Source organism: Sturnira hondurensis, unplaced genomic scaffold, assembly GCF_014824575.4.
Source record: "Sturnira hondurensis isolate 20B ecotype Veracruz unplaced genomic scaffold, ASM1482457v3 Scaffold0022215, whole genome shotgun sequence".
Classification (NCBI taxonomy): domain Eukaryota; kingdom Metazoa; phylum Chordata; class Mammalia; order Chiroptera; family Phyllostomidae; genus Sturnira; species Sturnira hondurensis.
In genome coordinates, this window is record NW_028094846.1 from 11,927,856 (window position 1) to 11,953,609 (window position 25,754).

General features: G+C 53.8%; 1 protein-coding gene across 2 annotated transcripts; it reads right to left on the reverse strand.

Annotated features, from left to right (window-relative positions):
- Positions 1-565: 565 nt before the first annotated feature.
- Positions 566-24,302, reverse strand: NCF2 (neutrophil cytosolic factor 2). Of its 2 annotated transcripts, XM_037035077.1 has the most exons (15): positions 23,896-24,302; positions 21,102-21,184; positions 14,785-14,893; positions 12,358-12,492; positions 11,340-11,447; positions 10,091-10,150; positions 8,429-8,472; positions 6,954-7,095; positions 6,790-6,858; positions 5,746-5,821; positions 4,156-4,178; positions 3,601-3,752; positions 3,368-3,479; positions 2,215-2,392; positions 566-1,014 (listed from the first exon to the last, which is right to left on the reverse strand). In XM_037035077.1, exons 1-15 carry the CDS (start codon positions 24,067-24,069, stop codon positions 902-904), a joined length of 1,578 nt encoding a protein of 525 aa, XP_036890972.1. In that variant the 5' UTR covers positions 24,070-24,302; the 3' UTR covers positions 566-901. The 2 variants fall into 2 exon arrangements, with proteins under 2 accessions (XP_036890972.1, XP_036890971.1); XM_037035076.1 differs by lacking the exon at positions 21,102-21,184 and having other exon boundaries at positions 23,896-24,129.
- Between the last annotated feature and the right edge of the window lie 1,452 nt (positions 24,303-25,754).

Here is a 25,754-nt window from a genome sequence, read left to right on the forward strand (position 1 = left end):
CTGTTAACCAGCTGGCCGCCCCGTCGGGCTCCTTCTGATCAGTTACATGTTAGTGGCAGATATTCCCATTAAACTCTTAACAAATGTTACTCTCCGAGAAGGTACAAAGGGATGTGACTCTCATGACTTCAGGGGAACCCAACTCAGTGCAGGTTCTGTTTACGCTCCCTGCACCCCTCCCCCGGGGTGGGGGGGACTTACAGAACAGTTGCTTTTGCGTGTCTGCCTCCTGAGTCATTTGGAGGCCCCAGGGGCCTGTGATGTGTGGTACAGGAATGGAGCAAGTTCCATTTGGGCCTTGGGCTGGCACTCTGGCCGTCTTGGTTATTTATTTATCTATCTATTTATTTAACTTTATTTTAAATTTTATTTATTTATCTTTAGAGGGGAAGGGAAAGAGAGAAGGAGAGAAATATCAGTGTATGGTTGCCTCTCATGAGTCCCCTGCTGGGAACTGGCCTGCAACCCAGGTATGTGCCCTGACTGGGAATCGAACTGTGATTGTGTGGTTCGCAGGCCCGTGCTCAATCCACTGAGCTACACCAGCCAGGGCATTGGTTTTTTATTTTTATCACATGTACAGAGGAATGCACCAGTAATCATTGTACAACTCGCTGAGTTTCTCACAAAGTGAACACACCTGGGCAGCTAGCACTCAGAGCAAGCAACCAGCACCCTGGAAGGACCCCCTCATGTCCTTGGAGACTTGTCCAGCCACTCCCCCACCCCACCCAAGTGTTCATCCTCCTAAATTCTCATCGTCGTCTGATGGGTGCGACTTGGACAGGAAGAGGGAACACTTCCAAACCACGAGGGTCCTGGCGCCGTGTGCCGCGGGGGCATCCTCAGTCTTGCGAGGGGGATGGCACTTTCCTCCTTAAACTCTGGGTCAGAAGACGTCCTAGACTCCCCTGGGAGTGCTGTCTGGGTCCACAGGGGCCCGGTCTTCCACGAAAGCCTTGGGGAAGATGCCGATCTTCCCTTTGCACTCCCCTTCCAGCCAGTCCTCGTTCACTGAGGGAGGGGAGAGCAGAGACGGGGGTTCAAGACCCGCGCTGGGAGGGTGGCCTCGTCCGGGTGTCCCCACGGGTCGTGGGTCCACCCGGCACCCCCGCTGTGCCAGTGGAGAAATCCGTGGCGGACAGTGATTGGAGCTGAGAGGGAGCGTGGGACTTGGCTGGCTCCATGCTGCTGCCCGAGTGGGGGGTGGGGGTGGGGGCGGGGAACGCGGTGGAGCAGTGAGATGCGGGAGGAGGAATGGGATGTTTCATAGGGGGAAGTGAGATGAAAGAAACTGAGCGATGAGCTTTAGGTAGCATTTTTTAACAGAAGGGTTTTATCTGAACTTTGTTGGGGAATCTGTTTTGACCTCGGGGAAGGGACATGCCACTGGCGAAGAATATTGATCATGATTGGTCACTACTAAGTAGACAGTCCACGGTGGGAGTTGGAGCTGGTGAGGATTTTGCAAATCCTTTGCAAAACAAGGATTTTATTTACTAATGTGCCGGAACTGTACTAGGATGTATGCACATGTATGTGTGTGTACATATATATATATTTTTTTTATCCTTTGGACTTCATAATAACTCAGGTGTAGATATTCCCATTTTACTAAGGAAAAGGAGACCCAGAGAGATGAGTAGCTTGTGGGGTTCACTCTGCTAGTTTCAGCCAGTGTAGGGGTGACCTGCCCCACAGCCCATCTACCAGACCCCACAAGCAGTACAGTCCGTCTTCGGATGTGCCCCTTCCAGATCGGACACAGGGCCCTGGTGCTTGGGTCCTGGCTCGGAAACCACTCTAATTTGGGGGGGGGTGGGCAGCTGGGCACCAGGGTGTTTTCTAAAGTTCCCCCAAGGTGGTTCTCATTGCAGCCCGTTCGAGCTTTCCTGTTCAGAGCACAGGCCATGGACGGGGAGCACTGGCCTGTCCTGGATCCTGGGAGCGAGTTAGAAATGCAAAGTCTCAGACCCCACCCAAACTCCGAGTTAGGATTGGATTCCATTCCCACAAGATCCCCAGATCACGTCCAAGCGTGAGGAACTGGGTGAGTGAAACCATCTCATGACCGTCGAGCACAGGTGAACCCGCCCCCAGCGACACCCGGTGTTGATGCTGGATTCTGTTTTCTATTTCTGTGTTAGGGTGACGTTTCCAAACATTGCACGGGTGTTTTCCAGGTTAACCCCTGCCCCCGGGAGTAGCACTCACCCATGCCTACAATGTGGATCACGTCCCCTTCCAGAAATGCCAGGTCTTCTGGTTGGGAGGCCTCGTAACTGAAGAGGGCTACCACCTGGCTGCCCTCCTTAAACTGAGGGTCTGAGGTCTGGCGACTCGTCTCAGGTGTGCCACTTCCCTTGGGTTCATCTGGAAAGCCCTGGTCACCCTGAAACAGCAACAGCCTGTTAGTTTTCCTCACTCCCTGGGCAGTGAGCGGCGAACGTCGTTGCTAAAGCGTGTGGTCAGTGAAATGTCAGACAGCACGTGTGACGTGATTGCAAAGGCGGGTTTGGGGGCGGTGTCTAGCACAGACCTAACGTACTTCACGGACACGGGATGGCTGGATGAACAAAGCTGAAGGTCTGCAGGGCCATTTGTAGTCCCAGAGTCTTACTGAAAACTTACGTAATTCATCCCAAAAAGATAGAGTGGGCGCTATTGATAACTTCTTTCCAGATGGAGGGACGGGGCGACTCGCCAGTGAGTGACAATGCAGTGGTAAACCTAGGTCTCCAGCGAAGTCCAACACCCTTTCCCCCGCACCCACAACTCCGGGGACTGTGTCAGAAATGCACATTCACAGCTCCCTCCCAAACCTGGTAAGTCAGAAACCCTGGGGGTGGGACCCAGCAATCTGCCTTAACAAGACCTGTAGGTGGGTAATTCTGGTCCCTGCTAAAGTTTGAGGACCGCAGCACAGTGCCCTGCGATTGTCCAAGACCATGACCATGAACGTCATCTCAGTCGCACAAATGTGGAGGAAGGACTCAGTGTCTGGAGGTGTGAATCACAGGATTTGAGAAATCAGCATCAGAGACCGTGAGGCTGAATGCTGTACTGTGTGTTACAAGGGCTCGTTTCCTGGTGCATTTGGCTCCAACCTGGGCAGAGCTGCTGTATGGAAAGGTAGCACAATAAGGTGGAAGCGGCACCAAGGGGTCCAAAGAGCAGGTTTGTGCCCCAGCTCCGCTGCTCACCAGCTTCGTATGCTCTCTGAACCTCAGAACCTCTCTGAACCTCCGTTTCCTCCCCTGAAACTGAGGCCAGAATGAAACGAGTGCCTGGTAAACCTCGAGTTGCCGTTCAGGACGTGTCCCAGGAGAAACGCCCCCCCAGGTGGCCCTGGGCCGGCTGCACTCACCACTGTGTTCTCACACCACAGAGTCAGGCAGTAGTTTTTCACCTGGCCCCAGGCAGCCTCCATGCTGTCTTCTGAGAGGGGCACCAGCTCATTGCTGTCCTTGGGCCGATAGCTGGGTGGGGATAAGGAGGAAGCACCGTATCAGAGAGCTTCAGTGTAAAACCATCCTCCTGGCCTCTAGGCCAGCGCCAAGTCCCCAGCTGTCCCCTCACTGCTACCTGCATGGGGCTCACCTCAGCTTAGTGTGTTCTGGCAAGAGCTGCAGTTTCGTGGACACCATGGCCCGGACCTGGCTGTAGGGGAGGCCGGGCTGCGTCTCCATGACGACCGTGTACTTGTAGTGCACCTTGAGCGTGTAGGGCATGGGGACGCTGAGCTTTATTTCCTGAAGGGAGAGGAAGCACAGGGAGCCCGTGAGCCTCTGAGGCTTCCTCCAGCAACATCCTGGATCAGCACGGCTTTACTGGTAGTGCAAGGAGTACTGTGTGTAGCCAGGGGCGAGGCCAAAAAGTAATACTAAGGGTCTTTGGGCGTCTTCCGGCCCTACTCTTGCTTGGATGGGGATCCCTACTGCATGAGATCCAGCCCATCAGCCATGGACTAGTGGGAACTGTGTGTCGGGTGGGGGGGGGGGGCTTAGAGGGGCCTGTAGTTCGTGGACTGTGAGTACGGTGGCAACTGGTCTACCCTTTCTTTGGGACTCTATCATCCAGGGAGACGTGCCCATGGCGGACGGCCAAGCTCTTCCATTCTCTCCCGCTTTAAATAGCATCAGGGAAAAAGGTTACCTTGGGCTCTTCTTCTTTCTGACCTAAAGGGAGAGGGTAAGGAGTGAAAAAAGAAGAGGAATGAACACTGTTGACCAGGCTCCTCCGTACACAGGACGAAACCTCCCAGGACAGGGCACCCGACTCGGTACCCTCTCCCCTCTGGGGCATCACTAACCTTACTGCGGGGGAAACCTCACCCTGGGGAGCTGTGAAGAGCAAAGCCATGAGCCCACAGAGGAACCTGGCTGGGCTTCTAGGGGGCGTTCAGGTAATTACCAAAGGACCACCCACCCTTCCCAACCCACAGGGTTAGCAGGGGCCCCAAAGACCAGTCACACCCACAGGTGGCGAAGCGAAGACCAACGGAACGTGAGATGAGCCCGGGGCCACAAGAAGAATTGGTGGACCCACTTATTTTTACCTTATCCTTTATTTTTGCGTGCGTGTTTTTAATGTGATAGTGTATTAACAGGGCAATGTCCTTATGATTTATACCAGAGAAGTATGCATAAAGGTGCTGTAGGGGGTTCAGGACCCAAACAGATCACTGATTTCAAACCAAGCCTGATCATTAAAATCACTCGGGAATTTATTTTTCTCTAGAAATCCAGGTTCCTAAGCTTAATTTCAGTCCTGGAAAAACAGAACCGAAGGCCTAGGAATTTATATTCTTGATCTTCCTAGGTTAATAGGAGATTCTTGATAGGCCCCTTAGAAAGACAAAACGAAAGACATTAAGGACGCTTTGGAGAATGATTGGAGAAATTTGAATATATGCTAAACGTTCTATAGTACTAATATTAGACAGTCCTAGGTATCACGACTGCATTGGGGTCACGCAGAGGAACATTCCTGTTATTCGGAGACACGCACTGAAGTGTGGGGCAAAGTGTCAGCAATCAGGAACTTGTGGCTCGGCCACTGAGAAAAAATATTGGTATATAGAGGGCGGAGCAGGACAAGCACATGGTGCAAAACATTGACGATTGGTGAATTTGGGTGAAAAGTATCCTGGTATTTTTGTGGACCATATTTTCAACTTTTCAGCCATTTTACCAAATAAAAACAAGTATAGGGATCACCCAGGGAGTCTGATGACCGGGCGGGCGTGATGATCAGTTATCTGGAATCTGGATACACCACCTATCTGGTGCCTGTCTGCCAGACCTACTCAGAATCTGGTTACACTGCATTGCAGACACAAAGCGCGTTCCTGGCAGAGTCTCCTGCCCGCATCTGCCCCTCGGTTCTTTGACCCTGAGGGCTCTGTCGGTCAGTTTCTTTTCCAGGTAACAGAGCTCCACCAACCCTCTGGAAGGAGCCACTTTGGGGACATGGTTTCAGTTCTGACTGAGGGGTTTGGTGCTAGTCGAGTCTGGATGCTCTCTGCACCCCCAAACCAGCTACATTCACCCAGGCCCCACAGGTGCTCCAGAGCAGGGGCCGGGGGCATCTCCTGCCTGTGTCGTGGGTGCAGGAGAGACGGGCCCCCTGGGGCCGTGTGGTCATCTCCTGGCTTGCTGAGAGGAGGAGAAACCAGCCTTTCCTGGAAGCAGCCTGGGGTGCTCCTTCCCCTGGGGTCTGGGAACTTGTTCCAGCAACACTAACCTGGCAACTGCAGGGGCCTTCCAGGGGCACTGGAACTGGGCGGAGCCGGGACGTCAGACTCCGGGGAGGCTTCCTCCTGGGGGATGATGACAGGAAGGGAAGACGATGAGAACCTTCATCCTGACGAAGTTCTTGGGCAAGAGTAAGAGTAGGGTGGAGGGAGGCCCTGCAGACCCCCAGGGAAAAGGGCCAGATGCAATGACTTCCAACAAGTTTGGGTGGTGGCGCCATCCAGGGGAGACGGAGGAAAGTGTGGGTGCAGTGGGCAGGCAGGTCTGGCCTGGTGCAAGCAAACCACAGTAGCAATCAGAATCCTAGCCCCCCTCCCAGAGGCCCTGCTGCCAGATCACCGGGTCAGCCACACTGAAAATCCTCAAGAGGATGGGGCAGGGTAGGACCCCGCTCTCTGGTCTTAGCTCACCCTCACGCCACACCTTGCCTCTTCAAAGGAAAAGCCCCACCTCTCTTTGCAAGGCATTGAAACCTTTTCAAGTCATCTGGATGTCATGGTTCTGACCAGGGAGGCCCAAGCCCACAAAGGACGCCTGGTTCTGTGGCCCCCAGCCACCTACACGGCTGCTCAGATCCGACAAAGTCCACTCACCAGGCCCAGCAGAAGGGCACTGAGGGGTAATGGAGGGGGTGGTGGGGGCCTCAGAAGCAGTGATGGGCAAAGCCTATGCGGTCAGTGCTCTAAAGCAGACCTCTTTGTCGCCGTCTTTTTTTAAATGATATTTCACCAGTCAGCGCAGGTGAAGAGGGCATTTCTGGGAAGACCTAACCTTCATATAATACGGGCTTTGGGATCCATGTCACTCGTGACCGGGAGGAATCACAAAGGTGAGTGGGCCCAGGAGGTCCTGAAGATGCCTCCACTCAGCACATCTGGGCCTTTCCCTGCATCCCAGGTCCAGTTCTCGAGGTCCAACCATGAGAGGCGGGCTCAGGGACAGCAAGTGTTTCTGATCAGGGCTCAGGATGGTGGAGTGGTCCATCAGTGGTTGGGGTGGGGGGGTGGAGGGTCAGGCTTTATTGCGACAGTACCTGGGGCTGCTGCTGAGGGTGGATCCGCAGTTCCACCGGCTCCAGGTAGTTGCAGGGCACGAGCCCCTTCTGCAAAGAAGGCAGCAGACACGGGGGCTCAGAAAGCTCTGCCATTTGCTGCCAGGATCCCATGCCCCACAACCACCCCTGGGGCTTCTGCATACCTGCCCGTTGAACATGACCGTGGCCCAGTTATCATTGCCCTTCTTCAAGACAAAGACAATGTTCCCAGGCATGACCTGGAGCTCCTGGGGTGTCTCGGGCACAAACCCAAACAGCACTCGGTGAGCCTCCCCTTCCAGAGCCCTGAGGGGTAGACACAGGTCCTGTCCACTGTCTGCCCTGGAACGCACCCCCTCCCACTATGGGACAAGCACAGTGGACTTGGAGCCGGGAGATGCGCTCCAGACACCCTCTAACTCCACGTCGAACTGCCTCTGTGACCCTGAGCGGGCGCCTGCCTCCCCAGGCTCCTGAGGGGACGCAGTAGGGATCCGCACATGAACTTGCTTTCTAACCATATACACGGGGGAACAAGAATAAAAGAAAACAATGTAGATACAGAAGCCTTGAGGTCCTTCTTTTTTATCCTGCCACCCCTTCTATGGAGAAGGCCCAAGGGTGTGCCTGGCCAGCTCCCACGTCTGGGCTAGGCTGGGCTGGGCAGGTGAGTCTGCAGGTGAGAGCCAGCTGGGCGAGGAGATGAGTCGGGGGTGAGAGAGGAGGAGGCCCCTGAGCCAGGGTGGGGTCAGGAGGGGGTGGAAGTGCCTACAGGAGACACAGTGAGGAGAAGGGGATGTGTGGGCTGAGTTCTGCAAGGTCGGTTCCCCTTTCCCACTTCCTCTGCACCTCCTCTGCTCTTGAAGGCGCTGGGGCGCTTTGCAGTATGTGACTTCAAGGCTAGTTTCATGGTGGCCGCTGTGGCTTCATGCTCCTCCCCTCACTCCAGGCCCACTGGGTCCTTCCCCCTCCCCACTGCCCTTTGGCCCTCTGCCTGCATTTTGTTTCCAGCCCATGTGTCTAAATAGACACAGTGGGCACAGATTCCCCCCCAGACAGAGTGTAGGAATGAGCTGCTCCAGGCCCTGCACTTGTATACTGGCTTGGGGACTCTTGTTGCTTGCCTTCACCTTCTTTTTAGGGGTGGGGAGCTAGGCAAGCTTCTTCCATGAAAGGCAGTTCTTAAGAAAGCTGTAGGTTAGGTCATTCTTTGCTTCTCATCTTACAGAAGAATGACTTCTTTTTCTTGAGTCCTTCCCCTTCAGAAAACTTGTGCCGACAGGGAGCAAAGACACAGCCACACAGGCAAGGACAGGTCAGTCCAGCTTCCTGCTCTGCTCGCCCAGCTCAGCGAGCTCGGCCTCTGCTCTACAGGCCCGGCCAGCATCCAGCCCACGGGGAGGGAGGGACAGTGTTCCATGGGACACTCCTGCTGTTCAGCAACAATGCTTCACTACATGGTGGCATGCTCATTGTCACGGGGACACAGGGACACCTTGTATTGGTCTCCAGGCCCCCCAGGGTCAGTCTCAGCACAGAGGAGACCCTGACCCCGGATTCCCTTTCTCCACCCTCTCTATTGCCACCAGCCCAGGCTTGGAGCTTGGCAGTTCTGCCCACTGATCTGCATTGAACTTACCTGAAGATCTCTGGCGTTTTGGGTCTGGGTGGGGGCTCGGCTGCCTGTTGAACATTCAGGAAGAACCGAGATGGGCAGGACAGCAAAGAGAGAGAAGAGATGATTAATGGTAATTCGAGCCTTCTTCCCAGGGCAGAAAATCAAAGACCGCATTTGCAGCTCCATGAGGACTCCGTCCGGGCAGAGGGCACGGGTTTCCCTGACGAAACACTGGAAAATAGCACCTCCCACCAGGCCCCTGGGGACAGGCTTCACTGGTGGCAGCAACTGGTCTTCAGCCAGACCTGGTTCCTGGGGAAGTTTAGTTGTCCCAGGGCCACAGGGCGTCTCAAGGATGCTTTTGACCTTGAGCTCTGTCCCTCTGTTAGGACAGTTTCCAAAAGCTCTGTTCTGTAATTCACGTCTGCCATATCGCATGTCACCTGTGGGTGTTTAAAGCCAACTCAGGACCCACCGGCCGGGCAACAGCCTCCTTTCCATGCGTGTTTCCCGTTTCNGGTGGCAGCAACTGGTCTTCAGCCAGACCTGGTTCCTGGGGAAGTTTAGCTGTCCCAGGGCCACAGGGCGTCTGGAGGATGCTTTTGACCTTGAGCTCTGTCCCTCTGTTAGGACAGTTTCCAAAAGCTCTGTTCTGTAATTCACGTCTGCCATATCGCATGTCACCTGTGGGTGTTTAAAGCCAACTCAGGACCCACCGGCCGGGCAACAGCCTCCTTTCCATGCGTGTTTCCCGTTTCACCCCGAGTGGCATGTTCTCTGCGTGGAGCCCTTGGGCGGCTCTGAAGCCCAAGGGACTTGGCAAGTTAGTGTGAAAACAAGATCAGAGAATCTGGACGTCTGTTCTGCTTCGTGCATCTCCCACTCTGGAGCCCCAGCACTGGTCACATTCTGGGCTAGTAGTCACCATTCGGACCCTGGCCGGCTGTCACTGCTGCCCTCCGGAGTGCCCAGGGACGCGCAGACCCGAGTGGAGGTGCCCCGGCTCGGAACCCCTTCCCCTGCGCATGCGCAGCGACGCTCTCGCCCATTCAGTTCTGTTGCAACAGCGCTCAGATTCCGCTTGGCCTGTCTCACCCTCTGCCCTTCCCGAGGAAGCCGTGCCTCGTGCCTTCGCATTTCTGGACGCCTGTCATCCAGTCCCTCTGGAACCACGTCTCTGAGCCCAGCATGGGCTGCGGGCACCCTCCCTGTGTTCCCCAGGGAACCGCTCGTCATCGGCAGATGGATGCAGCCAGGAGAGCTCCCGGCCTCAGGCCCCAGCCCCCATGGGAGTCCCCCGCTATCCTGGGTCCAAGAAGAAGTGTTCAAAATCCTGCGCTCGCTGTGTTTCCATTTTCTGAGAGCAGAGCCCAGGCTCCAGGAGAGGCGTCAACAGCTCTCAGAACTTAGAGAAGGCGAAGGCTGGCGATCGAGGGGTGGAGGAAAGCAGGAGGGTTGGACTCTTGAGGACTTGAGGCTGGCGAAGCCTCAGACCGCTCCGTTTCCCACCAGTCAGGGACCCCGGACCACAAAGGGCGGGCAGGCATCCTTGGCAGCCCTGAGTGGTCAGCTGAAGGAGCCCTTAAACTGAGGCCGCCCCGCCGACATGTGTCTCCCCACATTGGACATTACACAGAGAGCTCCGGAGACGAGGTCCACACGGGGAAGGCAGGACCGCCTCACCTGTGGCTGCAGAGGCGCGAACCCAGAGAAACTGTCCTGATCCACTACGGACGCCACCACCTGAAACGGAGGAAGGAGGGCGTGAGGGCTCGGCCAGCACCGTTTCCCCCATCAATTCCCCTTTGCTCTCACACCTTGGGTCCATTGTCCCTGCTGCCTGCTTCCAGAAGTGCATAGTGACTGGGGACGGAAGGGCTGACCCTCAGTGTTGGAAGTTTCAGCAACTGAAGAAACCGGTCCCCACCCCCCACCCCCGCTAACCCAGAGGGCCCTCCCTCTCTCTCTTTCTCGTTTTTGACATTTTTATTGTGGTGAAGTTTACATGCTCTAATATGAACGATTTTAAAGTGCACAGCACAGTGGTATTTTGCACAGTCACGATGCCGTGTGACCACCATATCCGTCTAGTGCTGAAACATTTTCACCGGCCCCTCCAAAGAAACTCTGTACCATTACACCCACATCCCCTCTCCTCCTAGCACCTGGCAATCACCGATTCGCTTTCTACCTCTGTGCATTTACCTCTTCCAGAGATTTCCTATAAACGGGATTGTGTAACATGCGGCTCTTGTGTCTCGTTTCCTTCACCTAGGGTAATCCTTTCAGGGTTCATCCAAGCTGTGACCCCTATCGGTGCGTATCTTACGTTGTGCAGCTATCCCGCACTCTGCTTATCCGCTCACCCGCTGATGGACAGTGGGGGCTTCCACTAACCCAGTCTCTGCTGTGCCAGAACCAGCTCCCCCAACGGTAGGCCACTTGGGCCCTACGATTGCATCAAAGTCAAATGCAGTTTTGGAAGAGGGCTGTTGACTGACTGTGGATCATTCCTGAAAGGGTCTAAGACCAAGACCAAGGCTCAGAAGGACTCCAGTCTAGTCCTAGGGCTGTGGAAGTGGGGGCCACAGGAAGCATGAAGCCAAGAAGATGCCATGCTGGTCCGTTTCCCTGACATGTTCTCTCCACATTCAGTGAGCGCCTCAGAGCCGTGTTTTCCTTCCACCGGCTCAGTCCCCAAGACGCAGCATCCTGCGAGTCAGCCCTCGCCCAGGGTTAGAGTGGAAGGGAGGGATGAGAGGAGCCCGGAGAAAGTAAACTAGAAGCATCTTTCCACCAAACCGCCGCACTGTAAACAGTCTCCCACTGCCAGCCCAGGGCAGAACCACAGTGGGGGAGCCCTTTTTCCTGAGCCCCTCCCACGGTGCTCCACATGGCCCACATCTCAGGGGACGCTAAGAAATCCACCTACCGTAGCCTTGCCCAGGTAGTCCTTCTTGACCAGCTGGGCCACTTGCCTCTCGTTGGGTCGGAAGAGCCTGCCCACGGGGATCACCACCGGCTCGTACAGCTTCTGTTTCTGTGACACAGACAGCGCAGCGTTTCCTTACCTGTGAGGGGCAGGTAAGGAGGCTTGTCCTGCCTGCCTCACTGGGTGCATGCAAGAGCCCCCTGGGAGCCCCTCACCAAAGCACTTTTTCCAAACGGGGAAGGACGGAACTTGCTGCTGTTCCAGGGTGTCTGTGGTAGTGACAAAAGTGACTTTGAAACCCACCTTTCCCCTGAGAGGCTGTGTGGACCTCTGTCGGTGGTGTTTGCCCAGCACCCTCATTTCGAAGGGGAACCACTCCTCTCCCACTCTGTGCGGCTTGGGTGGGGCTGCCACTCACAGCGCAGGAGGCACTGCCTCCCCACGGGGCGGGGGGCGGGGCTTGGAGTGTGCTATCTTGGGACCAGTGTCTGTAGCACAGGCATGGAAAGATTGACCTGCGTCTCCTAGCTCCTGGCATTTTAAAAACCCGATTCAAAACGAGCTTCATCCCAAATGTGCTTGGACAAGCAAAGGCTGCTTTTCACCATTTGTTCATATAACCAAGGCGTTTCTTCTGTTGAGAGAGGTCATGTGCCTGGCACAGTGCCCGGCTGCCAGGACTCACAGTGAGCCGGCAGGCACAGCCTCTGCCTTCCCATGCTGGCCTCCAGCCTCCAGCCTCCTGCTCTCCTTTGCTGCCACGGAGCCCCAAATGGGATTTGGGGTGGGGGCGGGGTGGCCCTAGGCAGTGCTCTGAGGTCCTGTACTCCAGGCCTCGGCTTCCTAGTACTTCCAGATCCAAGGTCCTGCCTGGACTTCTACCCCCAGATCGGTGCTACCCAGGACCCAGAGAAAGGAAAAGCACCACTTCTACAGTTTCTCAACCTGCACAAATAACCCCTGAAACAAATAAAAGTCCAGTGACACACTCTCACCACCCGGGTCCCCGGCCGCCTACCCAAATGCACTCCATGGCTTTGTCGATTTTGGAATGCCTCGGCTCGGACTTCATGCTCATAGCCAATGCCAACTGCTCTTCAGCCTTTTTCCATTCCTCCTTCTTGGCGTGCATCAAAGCAATGTTGTACAAGACCTAGAAAAGCACAGGCCACACCGTAAAGCTGGAGGCTGCTCCACATCTGGGTGCCAAGAAAGAGCCTGCATGGTGCCCTTGGAAGGTTGCCTGGCAACATGTCTCCCTTTCCCAGCTCTCCTGGGAATGTCTGGAATACAACCCCGTCGATCTTGCTACCGAGTCATGCACAGCACCAGGGTGGTGTTAAGTGGACCTCACGTGATGCACTAATCCAATTGCATGGTGTACAGTTTTTGGACAACTGGGTAGGTCAGGAGGAAACAAGAGTTACTGTGTGGCTTTAGTGTCAAGAAGAGTGATGGGCTCCAGACCCCTTGAAGAGCCGGGAATGAATACATGTGTGTGGCTTCTCAAAACTGCTCCTGCCTCTCTGAACCTAGGCTGAGGGAGTGGGCGGGTGCGGGGTGGGGAGGAAGAGGATTCCAGACACAGCGTCCTGCACCAACACCCACAGGACCCTGCCCAGGATGCGGCACTAGCAAGACTGTGAGCCAGGCGCCAGGAACGAGGACACTCTATCACGGTATGGCCAGAAGTCGGAAAGGGACTCGGCATGAGCCCAGCACAGCGCCTCACCTTGGAGGAAACAGCCCATCCATCCAACGGCTATAATTTTCCAGGTCTTGAGTTGGGTGGTAGGGTCGTGAGTGGGTGTTTGGTTATTACGCTTCACAACTTACACATAGAATCGAATCTTGCAGATGCATCAGCAAGATTTTAAAAAACAAAACAAAACAAAAACCAACTTTGAGCCTCAATGAGCGGTTGGTTGCCTCCCACGTGCATACTTGGGGGCCAGCCCACCCTTGACCGCGTGCAGGGGGAAGAAAGGATGACTCAAAGCCCTTTCAAGCTTCCTGTTCAGTTCAGGGCCACCTTCTCCGTAGACCTTTGCCACATCAGGTGTTTATGGCTCCCTGACGGGAAAAGGTTGGCCTCTTTTCAAAAAGGATGGTCGACTTCTCAGAGCCAGAGTCACAGCCTGTGGAAGGCAGGCATCGTATTAGAAGTAGGGAGGTGCCTGGAGGGGCCCTTGTGGAAGAAGGGCCTTCGGCCTCGGAAAGTCCAGCTTCCCTCACAGAGAGGCCCAGACAGCCCGCGTTTCCTGTCCCAGGGTCATTTCAATGTCAATTCCAGGAGGAACATTCCTCCCACGGGAGGCTGCTTCACTGCCATGGTCTCAAGACCTTCACTCTGGAGCTCCGTGGTCCCCCAGCCCTTTGATCCATATAAGCGGTTCTCAACTGGTTATGCCTAGAGTTAGGTTGTCACATTGGGGGTGGGGTGTGACTGGCATGTAGGGGGTAACAGAGACCAGGGATGCTGCTAAACATCCCATAATGCCCAGGACGGCCCCCTACAACCAAGAGTTGTTCGGGCCAACATACCGGAAGGGCCGCCATTGAGAAACCCTACTCTAGAAGCTGGCCAAATGGCAGGACTCCCCACTGCTAAACCCCATTCTCCACATGGGGACGAGTGGAGGAAGTGGCCAGCCTGCAGCAGGACTGCATGGGGACACTTGGCTTCTCCCACCTGGGAAACCAAAGCAAAGGGACTTTTTTCAGCGATTCTTTGAAATAAAGTTCTACGATATTTGCAGGGATTTTACTTTTCTTTTTCTTTTTTTAAAAATATTTTTTTTATTTATTTATTTATCTTTAGAGGGGAAAGGAGAGGGGGAGAGAAACATCGATGTATGGTTGCCTTTGGTGTGTCCCCAGCTGGGAGTTGGCCTGCAGGGAACCGGTCTGCAACCCAGGCATGTGCCCTGACTGGGAACTGAACCGCGATCCTCTGGTTTGCAGGCCTGTGCTCAATCCACTGAGCTACACCAGCCAGGGCGGGATTTTACTTTTCAAAGCTACTGGGACATTGGAGGTTGAAGAGGGGTGTAGGTTGGAAAAAGCACACTAACTTGAGAAATCAAAGCCAGTCATATTTCTCCTCCTCAGTAATGTAGAAAATATGTTATCCTTCTATGGGGACCTCTCCTAAATATGTGCACGGAGCTGTTCTTTGACTGAGAGGGGACAGATTTGTGCCAAATTATCCTCACTCCATGGGTACCAACCGAGTACAGGAGGCCAGAACCATTAATAGCCAAGAGCGTGGTCTGTAACTTGGGAATTGAGCAAGGTCATGGCTGGCCCTGTAAGGATAGTGAACCCATGATCCGGATTTGTTAGCGTAACGCTGGGCAAATAGCTTGTTAACCCGAGTGATGCAAGCTACGGTGAGTGCTCATGTGTCCAGGCCAGCTCATGTGTCCAGGCTGCCCCTCCTTACCTCGCAGGAAAACAGCTTGAACTGCAGCCCCAGGATCTTGTAGTCTATCAGCTGGTTCCCTCGAAGCTGGGTCAAGGCCTCTTTAAGGTCCTTGATTGCTTGGTCATATCTGCAGGATGGAGGGAGAGGGTAAACCAGTCCAGGGCACGGAGGAAAAACTGTGCGGTAAGATGTGTGTGCGCGCATTCCTTTCTCCATCGGTCTCACGGGAACAAGAGCTTTTCTCATGCTCCAGTTTTTTGCCAACCCTGAGCTCTAGCTTTCTACAGAACTCAGTGTGTGAGGTGCCCCTGGGGTCTGACACCCCCCCAAGTCTCAGGCCGCTGGAGGGATTTCCTTCTCTGTTGACTTGATACCACGCCCACCTTTCTGACAACAGGTTTGTCGCTTTGCACAAGAGCCTGGATCTCTCCTGAGAGTTCCAGGCTGAGCCAGCACCTGCCAGGCCCTGGGTCCCTGCAAGGTGGTTCCGAGGGCTGTTAACTCCCCATCCCGGGCACGAAGCCAGGCCAGCCTCCCTGACACAGGGACACATGGAGGGGCCCCTTCCACAGCTGCTGACATCCCTCTCCTGCCCCCCAGCTATCTCCTTGGTTCTTTTGAGTCCAGTTTAGCTCCTGGTTTTGTGGCTTGCTTAGTCTCCTCTCCCCTCCCTCCTCCTCCACATACTGGGAAAAAGAAAGCACCTCTTGAGCCAACAGCATTTCTGACCCTGCTCCTGGAATCGCGCAGTACTTTCTTGGATTGGCCTCGTGCTGACTAGCTCAAGGTGTATCAGGGCTGCTGTTGTGGGTTTAGGGGCAGAGAAGGGGGCTAGTCACATCAGCAGGGCCCACAGACACATGGGCAGGACCTGCACCATGTCTCCTCAGCTTGCCCTTGACCTCCCTGCCCCAGTGGCAGAGAGCCATCCCTGGGCTTCAGTCTGTGGGGCGGTAGGGGTGGAGGGAGCAACAAAAAGCTATCTACCCTCCCCATTCCTACCCTCCCCATTCCCCCCCTCTCCCAGGCCTGGAAGGAACACATTTGGCTGCTGGCTGTGGCTCCCTCAGGGCACCTGAACCACAAGTCCCCAGGCCACTCTCTGACCCAGAGCTGTCACGTGTGGCTTCTCTTGGGGGCAAGCCTGGACTTTGGACTCAGGCTGCGGGGGACCTGCAGGAGGTGGTATGGTGTCGTGAGGCGCCTTGGGACAGTGGCCGGGAGACTGGGACCAGAGCCACTCGCTGCGCCCCTGCCCGGGAGACCCTGGGGAGTTAACTTCCGTAGCCTCAGGGTCTAGGTCCATAATATAAGGAGTGTGTTGTGTACCAGGAGCACTTTGTATTCAAGGAGCCTGTAATGCGAGGAGCCTGCAGTAGGTGGTCCCGGATCCTATTTCTGGAATCAAAAACCACAAGGACTTCCTTACCGGCTCTGCCATCTACTGTCTAGTGACCAAGGACAAGTTGTTTCATTCCTCTAAGCTTGTTTCCTCGTCTTCAGAGACAGAGCACGGCAGCAGTGAGTGCCTCCCAGGGTTGAGAGAACTAAGTGCAGCGAAGCACTCAGGTGCTTAGGACTGTGCCTGGCACACATAGTCATTGACATTATTATTATGATTATTATTATTACTTTCAGCTCTAAAAGCCTGGCAATTAAATTCATATGCCAACCATCTGGTCCATGCTTCCTGAATACTCTAGACTGTATGTATTATCAGGAGATCAAAATGTACAGTTGTAGAAGCTGGAACTCTGATCTCAGGGACGTGTGGAGCTGACCAGGAGGGCAGGCAGGCCAAGAGAGTCTTAAGAGATGTGTCCCCAGGTGGTTGGAGGAGGAGCTGGGCTTTCTGTCACCCCTGGGTTTGAAGTCAGCCACGCAGCAGCAGCAGTGGCGGCAGCAGTCATGGGAGGAGCAGGAGAAGGGCTTTCTCTAACACACCCTCCTTGTTCCTAGAGACGAGTGCAGTCCCCATTAAAAGCGTGCAGGTCATTCCTTAGGAAGCAGGAAGCACTCAGAGGTCTCGGCACATTTCTTTCAAGCATCTCTGTACCTTCTTTCTAAGCTGGAAGACTCGGGGACTGACTCACTGAGCCAAGAAGAAGGGGCAGGCGAAATGCAGGCACCCTGTTCGGCGGGCACACGAAGCTCCACGGAACCGTGCCCTGTCTGCACGCGTGACAGTTTCAGCGCTCAGAGGGCACACTCCAGGTACCGACAGCATTAACCTGCACTCCGCTTGCCCCCCTGGCAAAAGCCTTGGCGAGGCAGATGCATTTCAGCTGGGCGGTGACACTGCCCGCGCCTCCTGGTGTTGAATGACCCCAGCAAAATCCTTCTCCTAATCCTCCAGCCCGTCACAATGTCTAAAGATCTGGGCCTGGTGGGAGAGAGAAAGAACCCACAAATGACTGATATTCAAAGGGCTCGCTTTGTGTTCAAAGCTGGTGGGGTGCACTCTGTCAATGTCAGGTTTTAAGCGCGTTTCTAAAAGCATCCTCCTGGCTGCTCGCTGCTGGCCTCTGCTCAGCCCCCCTTGTTTCCCGGGAGCTGCACCCCAGGGGCACCCCACTTGACACACAGCCTGCTGCCCGCTGCCTGGGGCCTGAGTGGGCTCAGTGTGAAATTCCACAACAGCGGGCAGCCCTGGCTGCTGGTGGGCCTGGGGAGTGCAGCTCCCGCCCCCTCCAGCCCTCCTTCAGTTCTCTTCTGTGTCATTTGGAAAGCACGGTGTCCCTGGAAGGCCAGGGTGCTGGCAGCTTCCTGCTGGGCTCTGAGCTGTCCTGGATCTGAGCCACACCCTGCTCACCCACAGGCCGGGGCAGGGGAAAGCTGGCTGGCTTTTCACAAACTCTGAGCCCAAGAGGGTTTATAACTCTCATTTTTCTAATTGGAAAGGTTTCTTAGTAACCGCTGTGTTCCCGATTGTCCCTGTCCCACCCGTGCCCCACAGTCTACAGTTTTAAAACAGAGAGTTCTAGCTGCCGAAAAGAGTCAAAATGTCGCACACCTCTGTGACCGGGCTGGGGATCACGGTTTTCGGTTTCAAAGGCTACAGGACAAAGACTTTGCTGCGTTACCTCTTTGGGCCAGTAACATCTAAAGGGTCTCACGGTTACGGTTACGATCATAGCCCTCAGGTTCATGAGGCCCAGGACCTGAAATACCCCGAACTTCCTTCCCCTTTCAGACAGCAGACTGGGGGCGGAGAAATGAGACAGTCTGGCGTGGTCACCCGAGACGCCACCTGCCTCCTCAGACATGCGTCCTGACAATGCTCTGTGGGACTCTGCTGTGACAGGAGAGCAGCAGGACATGTGAAAGTGGCGAAAAAAGAGATAAAATCCCCATTGCTTTATCTCCCTCACAAGAGCTTTGCCGCAATCTGGGGGAATTCCTAACCCGGCTCCCTAAGAAGTCAGTTTTCCAGTTCCCCATTGGCCTTTTTTCTTAAATTAGTTCCTACAGCTCTTACCCCCTTCTGATTTGCATGAGGGTTATGGGTGTTCTTGACCTGTTCCCCCCTTTTAATAAGTTCCTGCAAAGCAGAAGCTATGTTTTTCTCGCTTTGGTTTAATTCATTTAATAAGCATTTATTAACGGCCATACTCAATGCTGAAACATGAGAGTGACCAAGTAAAGATTTCTTCTCTCAAGAAACTCACAGAGTAGCGAAGGAGACAAATACCTAGTATCTGTTGTGTTAGATATTGGCAAATATCTGTCATCGGGAAGACAGGCGTTCTTCTTTTTTTTTAAAAAAGATTTTATTTATTCATATTTAGAGAGGAAGAGGAGGAGAGAAGTATCAATGTATAGTTGCCTCTTGTGAGTCCCCTGCTGGGAACTGGCCTGCAACCCAAGCATGTGCCCTGACTGGGAATCGAACCGCGATCATGTGGTTCGAAGGCCCGTGCTCAATCCACTGAGCTACGCCAGCCAGGGCTGACAGGTGTTCTTCTAAAAGGAGGCACAGAGGAGAGTGGCCGCCCCCTTGGGGGCCAGGCAAACCCAGGGAGCAGGAGTGGGCAGGCAGTGGCTGGCCCACACAGGAACAGGTGAGGACATTTGGCCTTTCCCCTACAGTAATGGGGTCACCAAATGTTCTTAAGCAGATAACATTAATTTTTTTTTAAAGCAGACCAGTCTAGGATAAGGGTGGACAAGACCAGGCTGGTGGCTGAGAAATTCATTCGGAAGTGATGACAGCAGTCCTGGTGAGACCAGGGGATCTGAACCAGGGTAGAGCTGGTGGGGGTGGAGAAGAATGGCAGCGTGTAAGAGAGACTTCAGAGGTCAACTTGACAAGGTGGAGGACCAAGAGACCTCCCGGGTTGGTCCCAGGGAGAGATTCAGTGGCCAGCTGGCTACAGATGGAGGCCAACGCTGCGGGAGAAGGTGGGATCCCTGGGGTTCATGTACGGATTTTCAGGGGACACCGCCCCCCCGAAGCTGTATGTAAAGTTGTGCACACACTGTGTGTTTTGCTGGGAAGATAACTCATGCGTTTTGCCATTCACAGCCCCTGCTACAGTGATGCAAGGGGGCGTGGTCAGGAGCAGGGCCTGCGGGGGAGGGCACCGGTGTCTACGAAGTAGCAAAAGTGAAGGAGGAGTTTCAGGTAGAGCTTCAGGTGGGGAGCAGTGCCTCCTGTATATGGCTTCCTCAACAGACTGTTATTGAATTAACTGCAAAATCTCGTAGATTTTGCTCTCAGATTGAACTACTATTCACAGCATGCTAATTGCATTCTGCGTTTTATTTCTAGATAAAACCAGATCTTTCTGACTCTCAAAATCCAAGCCTTGCAGGCCCAGGGACTTCTGGGCATTTGCATATAGCGGTTTCTTCTGGGAGTCTTTCCTCTTCACAGTATCTCTCCTCATTACAGGCTGTTAGAGCTCATTAAAGGATGGCCTGCAAGTTGGTCTTTTACGATTGAAGATCAGCTGGGGGATTTGTGTTCAGGCTGCCCCGCACACCCTGTGCACCTCAGGCCCAGGCTCTCTCTCCCCAGATTGCCTCTGTGTGGTTTTTCTTTTGGGATGACTTGACTTCCCTTTCTTATTCAGGTAACTGACTGCATCTACATCTTGGAAGTCTTCTGGGCTTCTTGTAGTTGCCCCTGGCAACGGCTGAGCACACTGGCTTACCCGGCTTGGATTCGGACCAAACCCTAGGATCGGAGCCTTGCAAGGTTGCACACGGTCAGACCAGCCCCCTCCCCAATGTCTAGACATTCTCTGCAGCCTCCTCTGTGCCCCACCAATGCCCTGCCTCACCCACTACGGGTGCACGTGTGCGCCCCCTCCACACACACACACACCACACTCTGACCATGTTCACGAAAAGTTCTCCGTTAGCCTGAGCTGAAATCTTTTCTACAGCTGCGCCCGCCAATGGAATGAACAATTTCTGCAAAGGCTGGCCATCCCCTACAACATTCTAAGGTAATGCTTAGAAGAATATTTTCCCTTTGTTATTTGTATGTTTGTTACTGGGGTATCTTGGGGGAGGGAAACAAAAGTGAGATTAACTGTGATTTTCTATTTTTTTTTTTTTACTATTTTGTGGTGGTTGTAAACACAGCCAAAAGCACAGACAGACTGACAGAAGGAAATGAAAATCCCTATAACGTCACCACCCAGAGAGAACTGCTGGCAAGGTTTCAGTCTACGGCCTTCCAGACTCTTCTGTGAAACAGAAGGGGGCTTGTGCTGTCCACGCTGTTTGAAACCTATGCTGCGAACTTAACATCCACTGTGAACTTTTTTCTATGTGAGTATATATGCTACTTACTTGTCTGTATCAATATAGTCTTACACATGTCCAGCAAATAGTTAGTATTCTCATTTTACTGGCTGAACAGTATTTCACCATATGGGTTAAACTAGGCTTTTGAAGACAGTCTGCAGAAACCATGGAAAAATGTGATGTGGTTTCACAATCACTCTTGCTGTGTGACAGTTCAATACCTCACAATAGGGGACCCCCAGGGGTGTCCCCTGGATGGCCAACAATTTACAACCCGCATCGTCCAGCTGTGACCCATCAGGGGTGCTCGTGGGGTGCCACACCAGCTGAACGCCAGGCCTGCGATGGTTATGCAGGCTCCTTGCGAGCTCTGACACGGCTGATTTCTAACGGGGTGGCCAGCCTGCCCTCCCTGCCTGGGCCTCGTGCTGATTTCTTGGGTCACTGTGCCCAGGGCAGGTCCACTCATGCTTCGCACCAGAGGCTGGGAGGATGCTTCTCAAACAGGCGAGCAGCACCAAGACCCGTCCTGGGTTCTCTGTGAATGTCCGCAGCTGGTGCAACCCTGGGCCACTTACTTCTCCATCCGGTAGTAGAGCATCCCTCGCTGGAAGTAGGCTACGGCCAGGTGCTTGTCTCGGTTGATGCTTCTGGAGAAGGCCTGCAGAGAGGGGGGGTCCATTGGTGGCCAAGGAGCCAGGCATGAGCCAGAGGGTGAGGCAGGAGGGGTCTCGAGAATCGTTGGTGTCTTTACAGTGACACTGGGGTCAGAGCACCCTGTGTTGTCACTTCCTGGTGGCATGCCAAGAGGCAGGTTACCTAATCTACTGTAACCTTAGTATTCTCCTCGGTAGAATGGTATATTAATTTCTGCCTTTCAACCTTTACCAACAGGATTAAAGTAATAGAAGCAATTACGCATGAAAACAATGAAAATGTCGTATACAGTATTAGATACTCATTATGTAGATTTATTATGTCAGTATTACACAATTAGAATAATAACAAATAGTCCTGGCCAGGGTGGCTTAGCTGGTTGGAGGGTCATCCCCTACGCCTATCCCTGGTCGGGGTGTGTACAGAGGACCACGAATTGATGTTTCTTTCTCTCTTCTCTTCTCTCTCTCTTTCTCTCTGTCTGCCCTCCCTTCCTCTCTCTCTAAAAGCAATGAAAAATGTCCTCTGGTGAGGGTAATATTAAAAAGTGCATATAAAATGCCAGGAGTAAGGGCTCATGCTGGAAACCAGAGAAAGGCAGAGTGAGAGAGAGAAGCAGCAGACAGCAGGGAGAAGCCCAGGGCGGCGAGAGGAAGCCGCGGGGTCTGTGGGCTGGAGGGCAGGGGGGCCAGCACAGCCTGGCCGCAAGCCTCTGCCAGCCTAGCTGCCGCAGAACAGCTTCCCCCGCAGTGTGCGCTTGGCCTCTAGCAGCCCCCAGAATCTGTGCTGCTATTTGCTCCGCCCCCTGGCAGGGCCCTGAGAGGAGGTGGGGGCCCTCGCGTGCTCCTGCCCACTGTGGACCTGAGATGGACTTATCAATCTGCACGGGTCCTTCCAGGCAATTTCTCTCCTCACTCTCTTTGCTCACTTCTGGTCACAGTGAGGATGGCTGTGGGAGGAACTGGCTCTTTAAGGGGACTGGGTGTTCAGCCATCTGTCCCCAGGGCCTTGCAAAGACTGGCTAAAAGGTAAAAATAAGAACTAACGCTTAGACTCTGGTGTGAAGTGACTCAGCACTTTAACAGGCGGTGTCTCACTTAATCCTCAAGATGTTCAACCCCCTCTGAGACTCTTAGAGCCGGAAGTTAACATGAGTTGCTGAAGACCCAAGGTCCAGAGCTCGGCTTTGACTCTAGATTGGCTTCCAGACTCCACACCCTTTCTAGCTTCCCATAACCAATCCAAAAAGTTGTCGCAGACCGCTCTGCCAGGTTCTAGGGATTGTATCTCTACCCCTTGTGGCTAAGGGTGAGGGACAACCTCTGGAATTCGAGCCGCAGGAGACAAAGCGTGTCTCTGGTAGCAAACGCTGCCTCAGTTTCCTCTCCCTGCCCCCAAAGCTTGGTCGGAAGTCAATGATGGGTAAGACCCCTCACAGCGGGGTGGCAACCTAAGCCAGACTCGATCATTTAGGAGGCCTTCATGGAAGGACTTGGGGGGCTGCGACAGGGAGCAATGGACTCTTGCCACCCCCTCCTTCCCTATTTGACATAGCCCAAGTCCCCATGCCCTCTGGGAGAAGCACTTCCTGGCTCTAATCCCCTTAAGCCTGAATACCTGATGGCTGATGCGGAGGGGTGCAGCTCTTGGCCTTGCTAGAGCGTGCCCTGGGGGAAAATCTGGCATCACAAAGGCTTCCTGATAAACCTGTGAAATCTGCTCTGCTCAGAGTGCTTTCATTCATCTGTTAAGGGTTTGAGCAGGAAACCCTAAAACTCTGTTCCTGACAGACTCAGACTCAGACTAAGCCCTCAGATTTCTTTGATCCTTGCCGACCTGCATTCCTGTGTATTACAACCCAATAAAAGGCCCAGGAGGAAGGGGCTCGAGGCCTTTTTCTTCTCGGAGAAACTGGCCGCTGCTCACAGCCTTTTTCCTTGGGGAAACTGGCCACTTCTCCTCCCCAAGCAAATCACATCATGTCTCAGATTTACTCTCATCCGTGGCACGCGGGGGGACTTGCGAGGAAAGCCGCCCCCGCAAAAGATGATGCTTGAATGCTCAGCCTCATGCTTGGGAACGTGAGAGAGAGAAAAAACTTGAAAACGATGCCCCCAGCAGACATCATCAATCAATCAATTACGGTACGATTTCCTTCTGCCAGCCTCAAAACCCTTAAAAAGAGTGCCCCAGATAAGTGTCACACAGATGAATTGTCACACAGGTGCCACCTATCTTACTTTAGTGTCTCTTTTCGACCTCTTGGGCAGACAAAGCTCACCCCATGAGTGAAAGTCTTGCAGAGCCAAAAAGAGGTGCCTTAGCGCCAGGCGTGAGGCGGTGAGACACAGAGGCTGTGCGTGGCCAGCAGGAGTTCACAGAAGAAAATATAACCAGGGGCGTCTCCATGAGGGGGCTGGAGAACATTCCAGAATGAGGTGTGGTTCATAGAGGGAGAAGAAAGGAGAGCGTGACCCACAGTGGCTCCAAGCCTGCTGGCCCATTGGAACCATCTGGGGAGCTTTTAACAATGAAGGGCTCCCAGGCCCCTCCCAGGCCAATTAAATCAGGATCCCTGTGGGTGGGGCCTGGGCAGCTTTTGTGCTTGTAAAGCTCCCAGGATGTTTCTCCAGGGCAGCCAGGGCTGGGAACAGATGGTTTCAAAGGCTGTGTGGGGCCCTGGGGACCGGGGGGAAGGCCCCTCCACTCACTCACCTTTTCTGCCGCAGCCAGGTTTTCCTGGATGGTGTAGATGCAGCCCATATTGAAACAAATCCTGGAGTGGGGGTCCTGGATTGCAGAGAAGGCGTCCAGGGCTCCCTTCCAGTCCTTCTTGTCGGCTGCCAGCACGCCATCATTCCAGAGGCTGATGGCCTCAGCCAGAGACATGGTCAGGCGGACACCAGGGGGCTGAGCGCGCTGGCCAGAGGCAGGCAGAGGGTGAGCGGGGCCCTTCCCCAGCACGGCAGCCCCTGGCCTTCGGTTTCCTGGCCTTGCTCTCAGAATGGGTCCAGCCTCCCTTAAGACAGCTTCCCAGTGTTGCAAAGGCGTCAGGAAATGTCCCCACCTTTCGGAAACTGACGCAGAGCCCTGCCATGAGAGAAAAGGAAAGAGACAGAGAGATTAGGGCAAGCGGGGGCGGAGTGCAGGGGAGAGAGGAAGTATATCAGACGCTGCTGTGATGGATCAGTTCCCCAAAACGCTTCTGCTCTGTCACCCAGCTTGTCCCCTCCATCTTCCCCTGCTTCTGCTATGGCTCTGGGTCAGGGCTCTGCCCAAGGCTCAGGGCAACCCTGGGCAGGCCCAGGCACCTCCCTGAGTCCTGCCCACCACACCCTCGGCCCGTGAGGGTGTTGGGTGGGAGGGCAGTTCTTTCTAGTCTTACATGAACTCCGCGCCCACCTTCTCATCACCTCAGAGACCATCTTGAAGCAGTTGTGTTTTATCTTGAGCTAAAATGAGCCATTCGCTCATTTTGGATGCCCAAGCATGATCTTGGGTGTCTGTCCATCTGCGTCTGAGTCACTTCTACGAACGCTGGTGAAGCTCAGGGGGGAGTGATTTCCCGCAAGCGCTGAAACCCGGAGCAGTGTGTGACAGTGAATTATGGCTCCTCCCACCCCTGCGTGAAAAACAGAAGGGACAAGGGGTCTGTCTCATTGAGGATGGATGCATCTACTAGTCTCCAAAAAGAGATTTAAGGTTCATCCCCTGGGAGTGAGGGGGGTCTAAGGGGACTAAATGGTAATGGAAAAGTAAAATTAAAAAAATTTTAAAGATTCTTTCCCTTGCTGACCCCAAAATGTAAAGATAAGTAAACTCTCCCCGAGGAACCATTGTGAGTACAGAGTATAACCAATCTGGTTTACTGAAAGCCTGACTTCTTGCTAGCGTCAGAGAACTGTCCCTGTAGCAACGGAAAGAACCCACGAAGTATCACCCAAATTCTCTAAGAGTCTGAAAATAAAACTTACAATTGTGTTTCTATAGGACGTAGAGGGTCAAAGGCGTGAGAGTGGAAAAGTCGTGCCTCCAACTCCCTGTGTTGGGAAGGCCCTCATCTGGCAAACTCCTATTCACCCGTGAAGGCCCAGTGAAATGCCACCCTTCTCTGGAATCTAGCCCCACACCCCAGGTAACAGGGATCCTTTTCTGTCCTGTGTACCGCCTCTTTGTTCTAGAATCCCCAGCACCAATACTCAGAACGTGATGAAAGAATGTATTCCATAAACAAGTTAGAAATCACTGGCCAATGACCTGCAGGTGACAGAGATGCTGGCCAGATACACTGCTGGTCCACCCAGTAAACAAATAATCAAAACTCGGTTTGCACACCGATTACTCCCAGGAAAAGTCAGTGGTTTGGTGGCTAATTGGCGAGTTCTTTTGTAGCTAAGCTAGACGTTATTTAAACTCTCCCCTCTCCGCCTTTTTATTTAACTATTCTACGCAGCCACACAGAACCTTCCTTTAACTGCCGCCCATGACCTCTCTTATGTCCCAGAATGTCCCTTCACCTATAGACTACAGACTACATTACTTGCTCCTCTCCCTGCAGGCCTTCACGCCCTGCC